The sequence below is a fragment of the Fringilla coelebs genome (genome assembly GCF_963513975.1).
Source record: "Fringilla coelebs genome assembly, chromosome: 4".
NCBI lineage: Eukaryota > Metazoa > Chordata > Aves > Passeriformes > Fringillidae > Fringilla > Fringilla coelebs.
In genome coordinates, this window is record NC_140032.1 from 68,757,511 (window position 1) to 68,777,122 (window position 19,612).

At 40.2% G+C, this 19,612-nt stretch overlaps 1 protein-coding gene across 3 annotated transcripts in view; it reads right to left on the reverse strand.

Moving 5' to 3' along the window:
- The window catches only part of USP53 (ubiquitin specific peptidase 53), a 28,564-nt gene extending 10,560 nt beyond the window's left edge, over positions 1-18,004 (reverse strand). Inside the window, exons 1-13 of one of the 3 annotated variants that reach the window (XM_084203757.1) lie at positions 17,960-18,004; positions 10,495-11,205; positions 8,681-8,773; positions 6,662-6,796; positions 5,510-5,623; positions 5,331-5,413; positions 4,931-5,036; positions 4,362-4,508; positions 3,676-3,825; positions 3,293-3,464; positions 2,530-2,679; positions 1,795-1,938; positions 686-1,412 (exon numbers count right to left, since the gene is read on the reverse strand). In XM_084203757.1, coding sequence (XP_084059883.1) covers positions 686-1,412; positions 1,795-1,938; positions 2,530-2,679; positions 3,293-3,464; positions 3,676-3,825; positions 4,362-4,508; positions 4,931-5,036; positions 5,331-5,413; positions 5,510-5,623; positions 6,662-6,796; positions 8,681-8,773; positions 10,495-10,638 — 2,165 coding nt within the window. In that variant the 5' untranslated portion in view covers positions 10,639-11,205; positions 17,960-18,004. Of the gene's footprint in view, positions 1-685; positions 1,413-1,794; positions 1,939-2,529; positions 2,680-3,292; positions 3,465-3,675; positions 3,826-4,361; positions 4,509-4,930; positions 5,037-5,330; positions 5,414-5,509; positions 5,624-6,661; positions 6,797-8,680; positions 8,774-10,494; positions 11,206-17,496; positions 17,612-17,959 lie in introns of those variants that run through there. The other 2 variants (XM_084203758.1, XM_084203759.1) reach the window with 2 other exon arrangements.
- Between the last annotated feature and the right edge of the window lie 1,608 nt (positions 18,005-19,612).

Sequence of the window (19,612 nt, forward strand, 5' to 3'; positions counted from 1 at the left end):
CATTCCACACACAGTTTGAGATACACAATACTGAAAACTGCGTGTGGAAGGATTCTAACCTTCTATTTCAAACATCCCATAAATTTAAATTGGAACGGACCTCTTCAGATCAAGTCCAACCAGTTTTAGTAATTTTACACTTTTCAGCAAAGATTTATTTCAGACAGGTCAATCAATTACCAAGTGTTCAATACATATCTGAGGTGACCTAGAAAACTGAATTTCTGCACTATGACTGGTAAGAGCGCCCAAGATTTACCTACTGCCATTCCCATCTCCTTGTCAGGGCCTGAACCAATGTTACAGGTGTGATTAAAATGGACACTGTATTAGTCCACAGCAGATGGAAAGTTAGACACAGTCTAAAAATCTTGTAAGTAAAGAAGCATAGCAATTACTACAAATGAACACACCCTGCCCCTCAGCAGGGTTTAGCAGTTCTGGCTCAGTGCCTCAGTAACTGGCTTAGTGCCTCCCCAAGAGAACCAGAGTGAAGGTAAATTGAACACTTAATTGCCCACACCCTTATTTCTAGATACACTTTAGCTTTCCACATACCTGACTTCAAGCAAGTTTCAAAGCATGTTTTCCTGGATGGTTTTGGTTTTGAAGAACACACAAACGTTAGAACAGGTTATTTTTCCATAAATAGAACCTATGCAGGTTCTAAGAGAACTAGCATTACCTGCAGGAAGCACTTTCCTTCACATTCTTGGCATCTGCTGTATTGATTCCTTCAATAACAGGGGAGTCTGGATTTGCAGAGCCGTTGCTGATATGGTCACTGCTTTCATACCCAGATTCTGTCCTCTGAATTTGCCAGTTATCACCATGGATTTTTCTCTCTGTAAATCCCTTGCTTTTTTCAGCATTCCCTTTTCCCTCAGAATCCAGTGAACTTCGACTTCCTGTATCCTGTTTTGTCTCATCTTCGTATATAGTCATTAAACCCTTCTGCATTTGGTTCTCCTTGGGCCAGTGGTTAAAGCCCCGCTCCTTTTCGTGCTTAGATTTACTGCTCAGGTTTGCTTTGTGCTTCGGGCTGTGCTGTTTCTTCTCAGTCTCACTGAAAATGCTGTCTACATTCAGTGTCTCTCGCATTGGTTTCCAGCCTTTACTCCTGCTCCTCATACTTCCTTTGTCTCTGGAGTCTTGGCTGGTGTCCGTGTCGTAGCCAGTGACGCCATCGGTCCGAGTCCTTGTCACCGCTTTGTCCCCTGCAGGAGAAGGTTCTGTTTTGCTTGGTCCAAGCACATGTGCAGAAAGCTTTGCCTGGTGAGGTGCTTGGCTGTCGTGCTTGTAGGGGCCCCTTCCCTGGCTGCCGTAGATCCGCTGATCCGCGCAGGGCCTCAGTCCATTCCCGACCGGAGGAGACCCTGACTTAGCACTGGAACGCTCTTCCCCAATCAAGTCTGACAAGAACAAAAAGGAAAAAACTTCCATTACAGTTCTCGTTCATGTTTCAAAGGATGAAGTCCACTCCAACACAAATCAATGATCAAAGTTCCAGTTGCCCTGCCAGAGGCAGGACACCTTCCACTGAACCAGGTTGCTCAGAGCCCCATCCAACCTGGCCTTGAACACTTCCAGGGTGGAAGCAGTCATTTAACTGATATTGTTTAATGCTTCTTACAGTATCTCTACAAATCCAGCATGTATTTTAGAATACTGAAAACTGGGAAAGTGTGATCTTACAGTATGGTCTCTTAAAAGGAGAAAATAATCTGCACAAGCAGCATTGATGCTAGAAGTTATTTAATCCATTGATTCTCTGGTTTTATTTTTAAAATGTACCTCTTTGTCTCCCAGACTCCTTCCTTGGTCCTCTGTCTGCATCTTTCCGTAAAGATGTGAAGTTTTTCATGTCAGCAGCTTTCTGGGCACACTCTCTGGATAAATCCTTCAGTCTGTCCTTTTGCTCACTGTATCCTAACTTGGCTGCAAAAAATACTTCTTGTCAAACATCATTGTTGAAAAGACATTCATCACCAAAACACACAAACATATTTATGGACAGTAAGACTAATGAATTGTTTGACACAGATTAAGAGCATGAGATTTCTTTCCAACCTTTAGATCAAGTCCATTAACATACAGGACTACAAATCATGCTCATATCACAGTATTGCTGGGGAAAAGTGTACTCAAGCAGCCAGTGACCAACAGAGCCACACCTCAGCCTCAGGTCACTGATGTGCCTTTTAATCAGCAACATCACTGGAAAGCTTGAAAATGTTCAAGAAATGGAACAAGGCCTCAAGAGCCACTTCAGTTAAAGCATAACAAGGGTAATAAATATTCTGCATTTACAGCTCTCTCTGGAAAAGTTAACATTCCATGGCAGGTATTCAGATATTACTTAAGCTTTGAGAAAATCTTTGTGTAACAATTGAGTCCATTATGGAATTTTTTTCCCTTAGAAATAGTTCTAATCCTGAGGTTACAACCCACCTGAAATGCTATCAACTGAAATATTTCATAATAAGACATATCTGGTTGTTTTTTGGGGTGGTAGTAGGGAATACACACCTGGGCCTCTACCACCACTTGCTTGAATATGGCTTCTACTGAACGCTGGATTATCTGGCTGAAGTTTTTTATTACTCCTTTGATTAGTGGAATCTCCAACTCCATTCTCTTTTACGTGGTCTGATTTAGCAGCAGAATGCTTTTCAAATCCTATCAAACAACATATTTATCTTTAGAAATAAAAAGCTTCCTGATTTAAATTTCCACTATATAAAATTTTAAAAAGAGAGAAAGCTTTTTCATTCTGGATTAAAAAGCCAGAAGAGAAACATCACCAAAAACCACACTACATTTCGATAGACTAGGCAATAAGGTTCAGTAATATTTTATATACTGCCATATTTATAGTGGCAGCCTGCAGTGAAACAGGGTCCTCAATTCTTTGCTGCCTGAAGTCATCTGTCTTCTATTGCTACACATGATGTGAAGAATAACATGTCAAATGCAATTTGCAGTTTATTTATGTTCCTTGTAAGTTATGCTCAGCATGAAATTAAAAAAGCCAACCTGAGACAGCAGTACAAATTACAGAACCAAAAGACTGGATTCTTTTTCCCATTACCCATTAGTCTCAATTTGTATCCCCTTATTAACAGGTCTAATACTGAGTATACACACTAATCTCTTTTCTTTTGATACTCCGTGGATAACGATTGATAAAAGTACTTCAGAACAAAGCAGCCAATCCATTTTTTCTCCTTTATAATGCCCATTTCAGAAATACAGCTGATACTGTTATTAAAAACCCCATATATCTAATTACCCAGGTCTTCCCCACTTCCTCCTGCTGTTTTGCATTGAGACCAGTGAATAATCTGCTTTGGTGCATCTTCTGGAGACACAGCTGTGCCATCTGGGTTAGCATAAAATAGCAGCAATGGCTGGAAGTGACACCGAATGCACCTGGACACCACATCCTTCCATTTTGTTCCAATCTAAGAAAAAAAATCAAAAAACAAAACCCCAAAACTTTATCAACAACGCTGAACCCAAATATGGAAAGAGAAATTCATTAAGCAAGAGACACCAAATGCCTAATTCCAAATGTACATGAAGATACAACATTTTAGCACAATGGGTAACATAAATGGCAACAAAAAGATAGAACTAGTGCAGGAAGGGCTAAAAACCAGCAGGTCACCTTACCTCTTTGACATTAGCATCATCAAACAGCACCCATTTGCAGCTCTTGGTGTGAAAGGCAAAGGCACAGTAATGTCGGCTCGTGTAGCAAATCATTCCCACCAGAAAAAGCTCGCTGTTTTTGGCATTTTCATCTGTAACCCTATAAAACAGCTGTAAAAATGATTACATATTTTAAAACACGTATAAAACACAGCCTCAATTTCCTGACCTACTGCTAGCATTTCACCTAGACAACTGTTACTTAATGTCCTGTTGTACTATACAATTTTTCCTGAGCATAAATATTGATTTTTGCACTTACTATATCTGTATTAACTTTTTTGAGATTTTTTGTGTTTGAAGGAGTAAAGAATTAATGCTCTGGAATAATTCCACAAATTTTAAACTGAAACTGATATTCCTAGATTTTCAACTAGGAAGTCTCCTAGATTAATTATTGTACTTAGGGACAAAACACTTCCAACAGGACCTTTTCCTCTCACAGAAACTACATCAAGCAGCACATTACAAAGAACTGTCAAAGTAGACATAAACTTCATATATTTATATAAACTTTATGTCAAGTGAAGTCATGCTTATAAAAATACATATGAATAACTCTATTTTTTATATATTCACATATACATAAAATCAAAAAGTAAAAATAAATTCTAGAAAAAGCAAAGAGTAAGTTTTAGGTCAGATACCCCTGGAAGATAAAGTTGTGTTGCCAGATTCCGCATAACCTCTTCTGTCAGGTCAGAGTGTTCTGAATCCCAGACTAAACCAATGGTGACAATCTCAGGACAATTCATAAGAACACGACGTATTTTTATTTTTTGACCACAATTACTCTAGGAAAAAGGAAACAAAAACCATGATGGGAAGGAAAACAAAAGTGTTTAAAAATTCGAAGTCCAAAGGTGAGTCACTACCCAAGAATTAGTTCAAAAAAACAACTCTGCAATGTCTTAAATTCCAAAATTTAGTTAAGGTGTTTGTTCCTAACAATTTAAGGATAACATTCTTCATTATAAAACCACTTTGATGAAGACTACAGCTTAACTTCTATATCCAATCACCACCTTAGAACAGAAATCTCTGTAACGGGAACAATAAAACATAAGTGTAAGAGCTTTGTTTTCCCTAAGTTGACTGTTCTGAAGCAGCAGCACAACACATAACCCTGCTTTTAGAGGAATACTTCTAGCCGGATTTACCATCCACAAAGTTCTCCGTTGTATCCCAAAGTCAGGTAACATTTTTGTTCACTTACAGGACACTTTCTGTAGTCATCAGCAGTATTTGCTGCCTGCAGCAATTCCGCAAACATTTCTGGCTTGAGACGTTCATGCCTCTCCATCATTTTCTCTACTTCATTACTGCAAAAAATAAATTCCATACCTATGGATCTCCCTTCTAACGAGTAACAGATTTTAATTAGCTGTACTGTATAACTAAAAGGAAGACACACAGCGGTAAAACAGTAACAATACAAATTTTTTGTCAAGCCCTCTCTACAGCTTGCTTTTGAAATCCAAATGCTATTTTTGAACAGCATCACAAAAGCATGTTGCAATAAAAAAATATATATTAATTTTTAACACATAAAAGCCTGGCATGCTTTTGTATATTATTAGCAGGGTGCATATAGAAAAATGAGCAGCAAGTCTTACCACAGGGCTGTGGTGGAAATGTAACGCACAAATTCCGTAAAAGGCAATGGATCTGATGATGCTCCACAACTGCGACACACACACTAAAAAAAAACACAAACAAAAAAACCCTTTTATTTTTATTTACCAAGGAAAGAGAAAACAAGGTATTTGTTAAACCAATGAAATGAAGGTCTGACCTGCTCATACAGTGTCATAGCAAACTTCTGGTGAGAAATACAGGATTTCGAAGTGCACATATCTGTTTCACTGTTTGGCACTAAGTGGAAATGAATCCTCTCAAGGATATTTTCCTAAAAAGAAATAATAATATAAATTTAAACTGAACTGATGAAGTCAGAACACATGATGAACATTACATTGTAGTACTCCAACTATGCCCCTTGGCTCCAAAATACTGTGGCTGCAATGAGTCTGTCCCCTGAATTAGCAAGGCCGTTTTTCCTTTTGCCAAAAATACCAGAGGTAATGGAAAGAAGTGAATCTATTCAGGTAGATCAGACAGATTAGTTCAGGAGTCCAAATGCATTTTGAGTAGATGGAACAGTAATAAGAGGCTCTCTTTCATGACTGCAAGATCTCAAACAGCCTCTTTAAGGAGTTCTACCCTGGATTTTCCTACATATGCAAAGAAAACATCCAGCAGGTAGGAATTAATTTGTGGATACTGCCAAAGGATGTCCAAAGCTGAAAATAACTGAAGCAGCAACCATATTTCCTGCCCCTCAAATCCATGTCTGAATGTTAATACTGCAGGTGTTTGATGGTGAACATTTTCATTGCCTAACACAGGAGCTTCAAGAAGGTCTCTTTACCAGAGTTCTGTGACATCGGGAGTCACCTTTAAAGGCCGCAGTGTTTTTCGGAAAGACACTTCACTGAAGCAGAAAGTAAGTACAGCAAAATCTTCCACTATTTGTTCACTCTTGGGTAAGACAATGAAAATCTCTTCTGCAGCAGAATTCAGCAATGAGCTGGCCAGTTGTACCACACTGTATTTCAATAGCTGGTGACCCAATACTTCAAGGAACAGACAACATATCCAAATCCATAGGTGCTTCTCCCAAGAAGACAACCTTTCTCTCCATCAAAATATTTTTAAGAGTGACTCAGAGTTCATCATCCTCGCCAACTTCCTGCTCTGCCTAAGCTACAGTTAAGGGAGGAAGGTATGGAACAAATGCAAGAGTACTCCATCCCCCTTATCTGACACTTACTCCGTGTGTCTGTTGCCCTAAACAGGCATACAGAAGACCAGGATTATGTTACTTAAATCCTACCCATGAGCCTGGACTAACAGAATTGTACTCAACTCTCATGAAGACACTTACAAAGCATTCTGCTGCATCATCCATGAATCCCAGCTGGAAACGCTGCTCATCCTTGAAGCTTTCCGCGAGGGCGTGTCTCATGTTATCCGACGGGAGGGCTTTCTCTCGGCTGTGCTGGAACTGGGAAAAGATGGCCTAGGACAAAATGCAGTGGTTACTTAGCTTCATTAACCACTTGGCTAGACACTGTGGTTCTACACAAATACATCAGTTCTTGCACAAACATGTGAAGTATTTATATTTAAAATATTTATAGACCCATGTAACTTTCAAAATTATTGTTTCCTCTTCAAGTTAGTACATTTGTATTCTGCCGATTCCTCTACAAGATGTTATGGTACCAAACTAAACACTGAACCTGTAGAACAACAACATACAAATACAAAACTAAAAGTGATTGACTTGGGCTCCCAGAGGCAACACAAGCCCTGTTCTGTAATTATACAGCTTTTTTAATTTGGCCCCTGGAAGAGCAGTTCATCCATATGTATCTCATGTCTACAGATGGTGTGTAATTCTTAGGGCATAATATAATACCACTCATGATTCACTAAATAATGGGATATTTACTGCTTAGGAGGGGAGTATATCTTTATTAAAATTATAAACCTCCCATAAATTAGATAGAGTGCCAGTAATCCTTGCTATGAAATTAGCTCAGTGCTGAACCAGTGCACACAATACAAGAGAAAAGGTCAGTATCTGCAGTTCTGGGACATGATAATAAATTGCACTTGGTTTTAATTCATTTCCCAGAAGAGAGAGTTGGCTGCTACTTTTCTTTTTGGCAGGGATATCCATCCAAGTGAGCTCATCATTTAGCAAGTAAAGGAGGTTGATTCTGAAACAACTGAAAGTTAAAAGCTATTAAATGAATTACAGATTTGCAGATATTTAAAGGTGCATTCCCCAGTCAAGAATTCTAAGTCAAACTCTACAGAGAATCGCAGAGACTAAAGACAAAGCAAGTCAGGAGAAGCCATGTAAAACATAAACAGGGATATGCATTCTTCACATAGGCTTCCTATGGTTAAAATCTGTTGGATAGAAGGCAAAGATGAAATAGAGAAGCAAAGTTCCAGTGCTAACAAAAGTATTGTTTTAACCATGATGCATTCCAGGGTGTCTCTCAAGTATTTAATCTTCTGTCTCAAAACAAAAAGCAGGGACTAGTGACAAAAATTACAGCCATTACTATCTCCATGCAAACCTTCAAAATGAAGTTTTTAACAGATCTGCTTTGAAAGCATTTATTACTCCTCATTTTAGCTGCTAGGTCATTTTTGTTATGCAACATAGCTTTATGTGTCCAGCTAAAAAAAAAATTCAAGCGGTACAGATAAGGAGGTGTGCAGACAGGTATGCTCAGTTTACTGGCCTGCACAGTCCAAGTCCCAGAATTTATTGGCTATGCTTTCAGTTCATAGGAGAAGCTGACAGAGGTAAAATATCCTTCACTGTTAAACAGGTGAGAAGGGTTAGAATAGCCCAAGAGCATAAAAAGTACCCCAACTCAACCAAAAACTCCACTCAAGTCACAAACACATCACTGTTTATCCTCATCCAGTGTATATATTGCATGGAAATGAACATGTCCAAGATTTTGAACACAGAACAAACAGAATTACTCAACCAATATCTTAAAGAGCCAAGAAAGCAAAACCAGCAGTGTACAGAACAGCTGGGGACAGACCTTTCCAAGTGAATTAACAACTCTTTTTTTTTTTTTTGAGGTGAGTACATAGGACATAGAGTTAAATATCACAAATACATTGTTAAAAAAAGAACTCATGCCATTCTAACCAACCCCAGAATCCTGCAAAATTTCTTCTTTAAACACAATAAAATATTTATCTTACAAACACCTGTTAAAAATGTCCTTAAAACTAAATTGCTTCTTTACAAAAAGAATGACTTGGTCACCCAGGGATAGGTATGATACAGACACACACTTCCAAAAAAATAATTTAAATTGGTTTTCCCTCATTGTGAAATATCATTTTTCCAGAATTTATCTACCTTTAAAGCACAAAATATGCAGGCATCTCCTTGACACACGTGTCCAGTTAAACCTCTTAAACTTCGTCGAAATATGTCAAGTTGCCATAATACCTATAGAAATAAAGAGAAAATCAGTAATCAGTTCTGAAGGTTCTTTGCTTAACACAACATACAGTAGATTTTAATTGGTTTTTTATGTCACATAACATACAATTTCATATCAATATTGCTGCAGGAAATGTGGGGTTTTTCCATTAGTTGGGTAAATTATGGAGGTGGAAACTAAAGTTTTACATTCAGCACTTACAGTTTAGATCTGTCTTTTAAACTTTTTAACACAATGTATTTTGGAGAAAGAGCTGAACTACTCTCAAGGAAACAAGCAGCAATCTAAACCCTGTACAGGGACTGTAGTTGTTTTCTTAAAGCTCTACATAAGAGGTAAGTCCTATATGATATTCTTACAGTCTCTTATCTAAATGATTGCTAAAATACATTTGTTTTTCCACAGATCAAAATAATCCTGGTGTTTACACAGGTATGTTTCTACCTCTTATTTGGGTAAACACTCCACAAAAATGTAGTAACAGCTTGGCTACACCACTGCTTTCAATATCTAATGTCTTGGGTACACATGAAATGAAGCAGTTCAGAAAGTTGTCCGTTATAAAAATAAAAATAAAACCCCTGAAAATTAGTTGTCAAGAGGCACAGTAAGACAACAGCTGCGAATTCAGGGGGGAAAATATATCCTATCTATAAATATAAAAGCTAAAATGAAATAGGATGTGTTGGAAACTGAAAGTCCAAAGCTCAATTGTGAAGGTGGAGCAGAGGGTAAAAGAAAATAAAAGAAAGGAACACATTCTTCCTTGTAAAAGGGCAGTCACCAACCATCTGCCACTGTTTGATAAACAGCACTGGGCTGTGAAGTTGTAGGATTGCCTGAAACTAGAACTGAAAATTACTTAGGGCTTCATTTTAGGGCACCTAGGTGAAAATAGCAGAACTCAAGAGAATATAGGTCATGGTGCTCCCATTGGATGCAAAACAGCAAACCCTCTACTAAAACTACAGTACAACTTTATTTTAAATACATATAGATACTATACACACCACATAGCTATACCTCTCACATCTCCTAGTTTTAAATCCATGCCAATTTTAAGTCTTCCAATTTTTAGGAAGACTTTAGGAAGTCCATGTCTATTAAGGCCTCTGCCAGTTTGGGAAATCTTTCTGTACAATTTAAAAACATTCAGATCCAAAATCTGAGCATTACAAGAAGGACCTTATTCTAAGAAGAATTCCAAGTAATATTTCTTTGGTACCAAGTGTATCTCCTACTCTAATTCCACAAATCTTTCCTAAGATTAGAATCAAAGCCCTCACTATATGTGCATATTCTGATATATCCCAGTATCCCAGGCTCGCTCGTGTGCTAATTCTGAGAAAATGAGATTTTAATAAAAATAGTGGCCTAGTCAATACAAGTAGTAATTGCTGCCCCACATAAAAAAGTGTCATGTAAATTCTGGAAGTTATTTTGCTATGCTTGACAGAAACATTATTTTTAAAATCCAAGCAGAAAGTTTGAAAATGTAGGAATTAAAACTTTAAAATACAAAAGGAAAGTTTTTCAGATATTCTTGATGCATGCAAATAAAATTTTGTGCAAAATAAAGCATTAATACTCTCAAATCTTTACAGTTAAATGCTGAATAAAATTACCTTCATAACAGTGTCTTATTCCTACAATTGCCATTTTTATTTCCACACACCCTCAGGAAAATCTACTCAAAAAATGTTTAATAGCTGAAGTTTTTTCTTACCTGAACAGCACTATTAAGAAAGCAGCTGTTTTGTCCAGGTTCATTCAATAAGCCTTTTGTAGGGGCCAGGGACAGGATACTTCCAGGCTGATAAACTTTTCCAAGGTTTCCCCCAGGTTTTCTTAAGAATTTCACCCATGCCATTATTTTTTAGAGTTTATAATCACAATGTTCACACTAAAATATTTAAGGATATGATAGGTGCAAGGCAAAGAAGGTGGTTCTACAATATTTCTGAAGTCATGGCATTCCATTCAACTCTGTGCAGTAGTAACCATTCATGGGCTTAAGTCCATTTTCCATGAGCAGCTGTGAGCCATCCCTCAGGAGCAGTCTCCCAGTAAAAATACAGCTGGACAATGTTTTTAACCTTCTGTCTTAAAAAATTAAATAAATAAAGGTGTCCAGTTAAGGTTAAAACATGTTAAAAGTCATTAGAATACAAGTTCTTATTAAGCAAGTTGCACAGTAACTGACTTCTTCCAGGGATATCAATAAAGTATTACTATAAATCATTAGTTGTATTATATTGAAAGTTTGTATGTGTGTATATATATATATATATATCTCACAAAACTGGAAAGTTCTTGTCAGGTGTTATACTCCTGTTCTCTCATTTTGTTCCATCTTCTTTTTACTTCTGACTGTAACCAATGAAATATATTCCAGTTTAGAAGATGTCATGTTTATTTCATTCTCTTTCCAGGGAACCTGAAATAAGAAAAAAACAGAAATTATTGAAAAAAAAGAAAAATACAAAATGTTAAAGAGCTTCTAAATTAAACAAAAAGATCATGGCTAAACCAACTTCTAAATCTAAAGGCAAGACAAAATAGCCAGGAAAGAGGAGAAGAAAAAATCCCCACCTTATAATTGGTTTTAAGCAATATAAGTTATTTCATCTATCATAATTTATTATCTTCTAATTCCTTACACATCTCTGAAGACCAAAATAAAATTGCTGTAAAGATTCTCCTAAAAACCAGCAACAGCATATAAAAAGACCGTCTAATACATGAGTTATTCATTCTTTGAATCTCCGAGTCTAATAAAAACATTACCAAGAAGTAAGTCTTTTTATTCAACACTCAAAAACCTAAGCTGGTTTTTATTTCAATTTTATGGCTGGATTGCCAGATAGTACTCAGCTTTCAGAAGCTTGTTCTGCCTACTAAACACTACATAAATGTGTCATTAACCTGGCTGCATTCTCAAAGCAACCAGAAAAACAGTGCTAAACAGCAAGGCACTGCCCCAATTCCAGGATTTCCAAATTCCAGTAACAACGGTTGTTTCTCCAGTTCTTGAAGGAGCATGTTGAAGGTTAAATGAGTCCATTTCCAGAACATCCCCACAACCACATGTAAAGCCCAAGCCGTGATCCTCTCACAACAATGGATTATTCTGTCTGTTTGGCATTACTACATCACCCACACAAACATTTGGAGGAACAGAACAGAATAAATTTAAATAAACCAACACAATTGGGGTTGCACATGTGGGAAAGAAAGTAGAAGAAAAAAAAAAGGGGTAAAATTTGGGCCTCACATTTCAACAGAGATATTCACCTTAGATTTCACAAGCATGTGAGATACTAAAGACATACCAGTATACTTCAAAACCTGCAGCTTCCCACTACAGTTTTTGCCACTGTGCAGCTTAGCAAGATTAATGAGGAGTATTAAAAAACAAAAATTAATTGTGTGGTTGGAATACTGTATAAACTGGAAGAGAACTTAGCTCAGAACAAGCAACACCACATTCACATAAAACCACTCTACAGCTCTCTAATGCTGTACAGCTGGGATATGTGGCTTTCAAAAATACCCACAGGAAGTCTTGCACCCCTAAAACAATTCCCTTTTATTTAAGAGAAACATTGGTACTTGCTTGTTTTTAAAAATAAAATCAATAACTGGAACCTAACCAAAAGTCTCTTTTGCCCCATGAATAATCAGATGAGTTCTGTTTGTTTACTGATGTTACTGTATCTCACCCGTAAGTAATTTGATTTAATAATACTGGAGATAGGAAGTGTGATTTGTGGCAGCGCTGCACAAGGAGTCTGAAAACTAGCTGGAAACTGACCTTGACAGAACATCATGTAACAATTTTGTTTTCTTTATGTTCACTTCAGTTAACCCAGAAAGAGAATAGGAAAAGAAAATGTAGCTGGAAATGTGTACCATCTTCAGATCTTGTTAGAAATACACAATCTGTTTTGGAAACAAGAGCTCGTCCAGAACAATTTAGGATACTGACAAAGAGCATTCAGTTACTAAGAACTCAGAGGAAGTAATTTTTTCTTGCATTTCAAGGATGCCCTAAAACTAACACTCCATGCACCAAGCATTTAGCTGTTGAGCTGGCTGTCAGGAAAAGCTATAAAGATTCAGTGCAAGAACTTAATGAGAAAGTGTTTCTGGATGAGCTCTGTGTTACCATCCCATTGCATTAAAATGCTTCCTGCTGAACTTCACATCCACAAAGCTGTGAATACAAATAATTCCATCTGCCACACAATCTTATTCTAATAAATTGCAGAACGCATTAACTGCAGTTTTCGTATGTAGAAGTTCCACTGCATCAAATACTAAGGTTCATGGCTTCCCATTCATCAGTAAGAGAGGCACTGTAGATGAGCCTTCCAAGAGTGCCAGAAGCAATGGGATTAATTTGTCTTCACAGCCTCTCCATAAGGTGAAAAAGCCAATAGTAGAATCTTGGTTTGAAATTTACATTGGACAACTATCTCAGTTTTGATTTGAAAAAAAACCAAAAACCAAACAAGAAGAATATGATTGCTCTGCTGACAAGCCTATCCCCATCACAGATGGCTCCGTAGACCAGAGAAGTGATGCTGCTGATCAGTTTTGGTTGCTTCACCTCCCATGAGTTTGGGTGAACTTTCAGGCGACTGGGACTTGGACCAGACTCCCATAACCTAAATTCACTAGTCAATAGCACTGTAATTAGGACCTGAAGACTTCTTCCTTGTCTGTGGTAAGCCAGTGTTGCTAAGGGCACTGTAGCACTTATTAAACACTGGGGTTTACCAGATCTTTTTAAGTTCTTGGCTTGCCAAAGGTGTGAGTGACAGAATATGGACCATCAGTCAGCTGTGCGTGCCCCATCCCTGGCAGTGTGCAAGGGCAAGTGGGATGGTGCTCTGAAGAACCTGGTCTAGTGGAAAGTGCCCCCGCTTATGGCAGGGGGTTTGGAACATAATGATCTTTAAGATCCCTTCCAACCTAAACATTCTGTGACTGAACCATACTGAGTCTTCAGTAAGTGCAGTATTTCAGGAAAAGAGTTATTTCACACAGTGCTACTGACGTGCTGCAGAAGATTGTTAGGAGCTAAGAATTGAAGGAATACTGTTACCCTTCAGACTACAGCAACTGACTGTGGACAACTGTTCTCAACCAAAGACACTAAGCAAGGGCTATAAGCTCTCAAACCAATGTCTATTTACCAGCCTAACTCCTTCCACCTTGCCCAATTTCAGTCACTGTTCTTCAGTCACAGGTGATTTCATCAAGCACCTTGCTACCTCTAGCTGTGCAGCCTTACAGAACAAAACACATGCCTGTCAAAAATTTCTGGCACAAGCTTTACAGCTTCCAGAACAAGAAATCCACTTGTCAGCAGAACCACACGTTATCACCTGCTAGGTTGGTACACCCCAGCACGTAGCTGTGGCTGGCACAGACTCTTTAGTTTAAGAAGCAGTGTCACTAAAGAAGCTTAGAAATCAGTGCAGCTGATATTTTGCCTAAACAATCACTTTCTACAAGCACATTTGGGTTTAAGCATCTCTGATATCCATCAAGATAAAACTGGTGGGATAACAGTTGGCTCTGTGAACACTGGAACTACCAGTGCCTGGGCTCTTCATAATTTTCTGCCTCATGCAGTTTTTCTCCCTAGCTGGGGCACAAGCCAAGTCTGCTCCTCACATCATCTTACAAGGTCTCTCGCTTTCAGCCAGCTGCCTCTTTTCATGCACTTTCTAAGTACATAATCATCTTTGAGGCTTCTCTCCCTTCTGTCAAATTGAGTGGAAACCTGCCAAGAAGTTCAAAAGTTGTTGACTGCTTCTACCCCTGAAATTTGGCAGAAGAAGAGTTACTTACATCTTCTCAGCTTCACTTTGCAACTATTCTCAGTGTGTTGCACAAATTACTAATGGCAAACCTCTCTCATGCCCAGTGCTGGGGTCACTTTTAAGCCACACAGCATTTTGCTTCTGCTTGCAGTTCATGCCTCTGTGCTGAGCCTGGCAACCCCACCCAACACACTGACAACTCAGGGAAATCAATTCCTAAAGTGATGTAACTTAGGAATTTAGACACAAGACAACAAAAATTGTGAGGGAAGAGTGATGAAATATATTATGAAGGAATAAAGCTGTGATAGGAAACCACTAAAATTCTCTGCAATGAGCCAATATGATTAGGACTGGGGTTACTGCCTCCTCCTTAACAGAATTAAATTCATCAACATTTCAACCACTTGCAGCTGCAAGAATGTGAGTGTTAGCCTCAGTTCTAAAGGTTGTCGTTTTAAATTGACAAATATTGTTAAGTGAACGAAAATCTGATTTGTATTGTCACAGTGCTGGAGGTTGTAATGATTTCCCCCTACATTTGAAGAAAGAAATAAACAGTGAAGCTGCTTTAAAAACGCAGAAAAAGACCAAATTTTGAAAGGACCAATCTCTTATACCCACCTCAATGAGGCTGAATCATAATTTTTTGGCCCCTGCACAGATCCTGTCCCCTTCCACCTTTAGCCCCCATGTTAAATATATTTGAAAACAAATCTCATGCACCATAAGATACACGTAAATGTTTTTAGCAGCCACCAGTCTTTGTCCTTGGAAGTTGTACAAAATACATTTACAGGAATGCAAATTCTCACTATTTTAAACATCAGAGAGGGAGAAAATCTTCATAACAGCACTTACTTGCAATACACAAAAGAAGAAACAAGAACAACACTACAAGAAAAGGCCAATATTAGTATATTACCACTGGCTGGCATTGGTCTGACACATTCCTTCTCCTTTGGTCACTGACTCAACAAAGCCCCAAGACACCAAAGGAGCATTTGATGGTATCTCAAAAAGAAATTCTTCCAAACAATCCCTGAAGATTTTCAACCCAGACTTTTTCATTTTTTCAGGGCTTCTATTGTCTCTTCTGGAGCCCTTGCCTATATAGCTGTCCCTCCTATGCCAAACCACTGCTGCTGAACATCACACATCTCTGTTCCCTTCCAGGACGGAGAACCAGGAGCGTAGCTGCTATCCCAGACAGCTTTTCTATAAGTGCACAATTTTTTGCTTTAAGCTGTTCCAATAAAAACTTTCCTGTTTGCATCAAAACCAAAATAACAGGTTCACAGCTCAGCCTCCCTCATCTGTCACAAGGAGAAACCGACTTTAGAAATAGCTGCAATGGGAACTCTGAGTAAAGATTTTGGAGAACACAAATTCCCAGCCCATGACACGGGCCAGCATTTACAGTGAATCATCACACAGACACCACCGAGAAGATTTTTGTTTCTCCGTCTTCCTACTGCTTTACAAGTGATTATTCAAGGCTACAATGTACCCTTTCCTGAGCCTCAGAAAGATACAATGTGTCTTTACAGGGATACTCACACTTCCCTGTTTGCATCAGACTAATTGCCTAGCTTTTCAGTTGTTTGATCTGCGCAGATGTTTGATCATTAACAGAAGCGCAAAATAGCAAGTTCTGTTCTTCCTCAAAAAAGCTTTCTGATTCCTTAAGTCACCAGGGAAAAAATGACAAAACTGAGTTACAAGGAATGGTAATGTCAGCATCATCTTTAAGCCCACACATATTTTATAGGTTTGTCAAAAAAAGAGTTTGAATGTCTGAATCACTACACCTTATATACTTCTTCAATAACATATCCTGTACAAATCTTCCTACAAACTTTACTCAGTCTACACATCTAAAATCCCCATCCAGCCTCAACCCATCATCATTTAACCTGGCCCCAAAAAACTCCTACCTGTTTCTGCTCCAACCATGAAGCTTGTGAAGAACTCTGTGAATGGGTTTTGCTCCCATCACTACATCCCTCAGTGACCAAACTGTTTTACTCTATCAAGAGGCATAAACCAAGAAACAAGCAAGGACAGTGCCAATATCCTGACAGCCTCCTCTGGGTCACACATGCAAATAATTTTGTCAGTGGCACATCATGCATACTGTATGGCCAAAAAAGATTCCGCACTATCAAGGCTTGATAGGAAAGTCAAGCGCATATTTTTTCTGTTTTTACTGTCAACATCCCACTGGTCAAGAATAATAACTTTTTAAATGAGTAATTTGATACTTCAAAAAAATAACCAGTAAGCACTTCTTACTTTGCAACAATTTGTTAGGGGAAGAAAGGATTATTTACCCTTTGACAAGGCTAATTTACAGTCAGATTATAACATGAGGTCTCTCTATTTTGACACCAAAAAACACCCTTTCATTCTATAAGAGCAGGTGATCATAAAATCAGTCAAGGGATTTTCCATTGCCTTGGGGCGGAAGGGTATCGTGAATCAGGCACAAAGGTGTTTGTTGTTAAGTTATTGTTCTTAAAATAATCCTAGTAGCTTCAAAGTTAAGAAAGTTAAAGTGTTTCAGTGTTTGCTGGTTTTGGTAGGGGGTTGCATGAGCAAAATAAAGCGCTAAGTAGAGTAATGTAAAACACACTTATTCTGGGAAAGGAAAAATGTAGGTTGAAGGACCAAGTCATGGTTCCTCTGAAAAGCTGATTTTAAAGTATTTGCATTGAAAATCAAAGTAAGGGATGTAGGTAAACTTAGACCTGATGCTAAGCAGGTGATTTGCATATATTCCCATACATCTACCCGCACGCCTCCGAAACTCCATCTGTACGAGAACACACAGCAAACAACTCTGCCTCCAAAACGCTGCAAACCCATTAAATTTCAAACAGCTCCAACACTACCTGTACTGGCATTTCCTGTTCCAGGCAGACAGCCTCTGGAACCACTCCTGGAGAACTCGCTGCTGGGCATGTGACCGCCGCGTTGAACATTAACCGCGCACCGCGGCTCGCTCCGAGCCCGCACCGCCGCTCCCGGGGTCCCCGCTCCAGCCCCGCGGCCCCTCCGCTTACACAACGGCGGGGGCAGCGCCGGCCGCGGCCCCGGAGCTGCCGCTGACCCCCACCTACGCAGCCCCGGCAGGGATTTAACCCCGGCCGAGAGGAGGCGACCGTCCCGTCCCCCGACGCTCCGTCCCCACCTCGGCACCGCAGCCGCCTCCCCCGCCGGGACCGCGGCCACAACCGTGCCCGCTCCCCGACCCGACCCGAGCCGACCCCTGCCCGCTGCCGGCTACCCCCTGCCCGACCCGCGGCTCAGCCCCCGTCCCACGCCCGCCTCGGTCCCCGCGGACCCCCGGCTCACCGGCGGCTCCGCACGCAGCTCCTCTCCCGCCCCCTCCCGGCGGCGACTCCGGGCGCGGCCCCGCCCTCGCGGCAACTTTTACTTCCCCCGCTTCCCGCTCCTCCTTCGCGCTCCCCTCCCCAGCCCGGCGCCGCCGCGCCTGCGCACCGCGGCGGCAGCCGGGACGCTCTCCCGGAGCGGTGTCCCGGATATTCCCGAGCCAGGGCAGGCAGGGAAGGAGGGAGGGAAGGAGCGGCGAGAGGCCATTGGAGGCCTTGGCCGCGCCCTCCGCCGGCGCGCGTGCGCGGTGCGCGCGCGGGAAGGTGCGCGAGGCCGGGGGGCGCCTGAGGGGCCGCGATGGAGCCTGAGGCGATGGGGCCTGAGGCGATGGGGCGGGAGAGGGAGAGGGAGCGGGGCTCGGATCCCCGCGTCCTGCCGAAGGTGTGGGGGGAAACGCGGCCAGGTAAGGGGACTGTTAGAACCCCGCTGCTTCCTCCCAGCCTGGTCTCGGTTCGAGGGCACAGGCGTGCTCGGTTGAAAGGGCGCAGCGGGTGCCCCTCAGGTGCCCCTCCGGTACTGGGGTTTGGAGTTAAGAACCCGCTAAAATGAGCGCGGCGGCGCTTGTTTTTTCCAGCAATTGTTTTCCAGTTCTCGTTCCAGGATGTCTGGCTGTGCACGTTGGCTTTCCCTGAGATGCCCACGGAATAGCACTGGCATAGAGTGGCTTGTGAGCCAAACCCCACACAAGTGTACGTCCACCTCAGAGTTGAGTTTGGCTTTCATGTGGCCTACAAAGGTCCTATATGATTATTAATTTATCTATCACCTGCCCCAGAGTCATAGCCCCAAAGTCGTGTTCCCTCTGATTTTTATCTAATCTATTATGCTGGCCAGGGAGTGGTGTTTCCTTTTGTTATTTGAGATAGGAATTCCGTATCCACAAATGCTCATATTTCTAGTTGCTCAAGTACCTTTTATATTCCACTATTATGATTTTTTTTACCTGGATAAACATGTAGATTTCACTAACACCGTTCATTTCTAGGTTTGCTATGGCATTTTAGGTGCTACCACACCCAACATCAGTCCTTGGCACATGCTGATGGATACAATTTGTATTTTTTGTCTTTCAGTTGTCTTTCTGATAGTCTTCTAGGAATGGAAGAGTGCTTCTGTGCCTAAGAGCATGTTTGGTTCTCCAACAGCGTCTTCTGCAATAGTAAATAAAGTAATTTCCCTGTAGAGTTCCCTCTCTGCGTCTACTTCAGGTCGTCCAGATTGCAAAGTGACTGTGTGGAATACAAGGCACTGCATCAAATTAGTTCACTGCCTTAAATATGACGTTTTATTGTTCTTGTATCCCTTTTTTTTTCTAATGGATGCATTTTCCTCAGATTACTTTTTGCTACTGTTTCTTCCATTGTACTGCCAATGTAAAAACCCCACCAGCAAAGTGATTTTTAGCAGGTTCACTCTCCAATGTTTTCCAACAGCTTTTTGATTTGGTGATTCTTTGGCAAGATTTTCATTAAATTTTCCAGATTTTTGTCTTACATATACAGAAATAGCTAGATAGAGCAACAGATAGCCACATTTTTTCAGTGATTTGTAGAGTCATGTTCACAAATTGGAATTACTTATTACAGGATTTGCATAAAATGTTTTTTCTTGAGG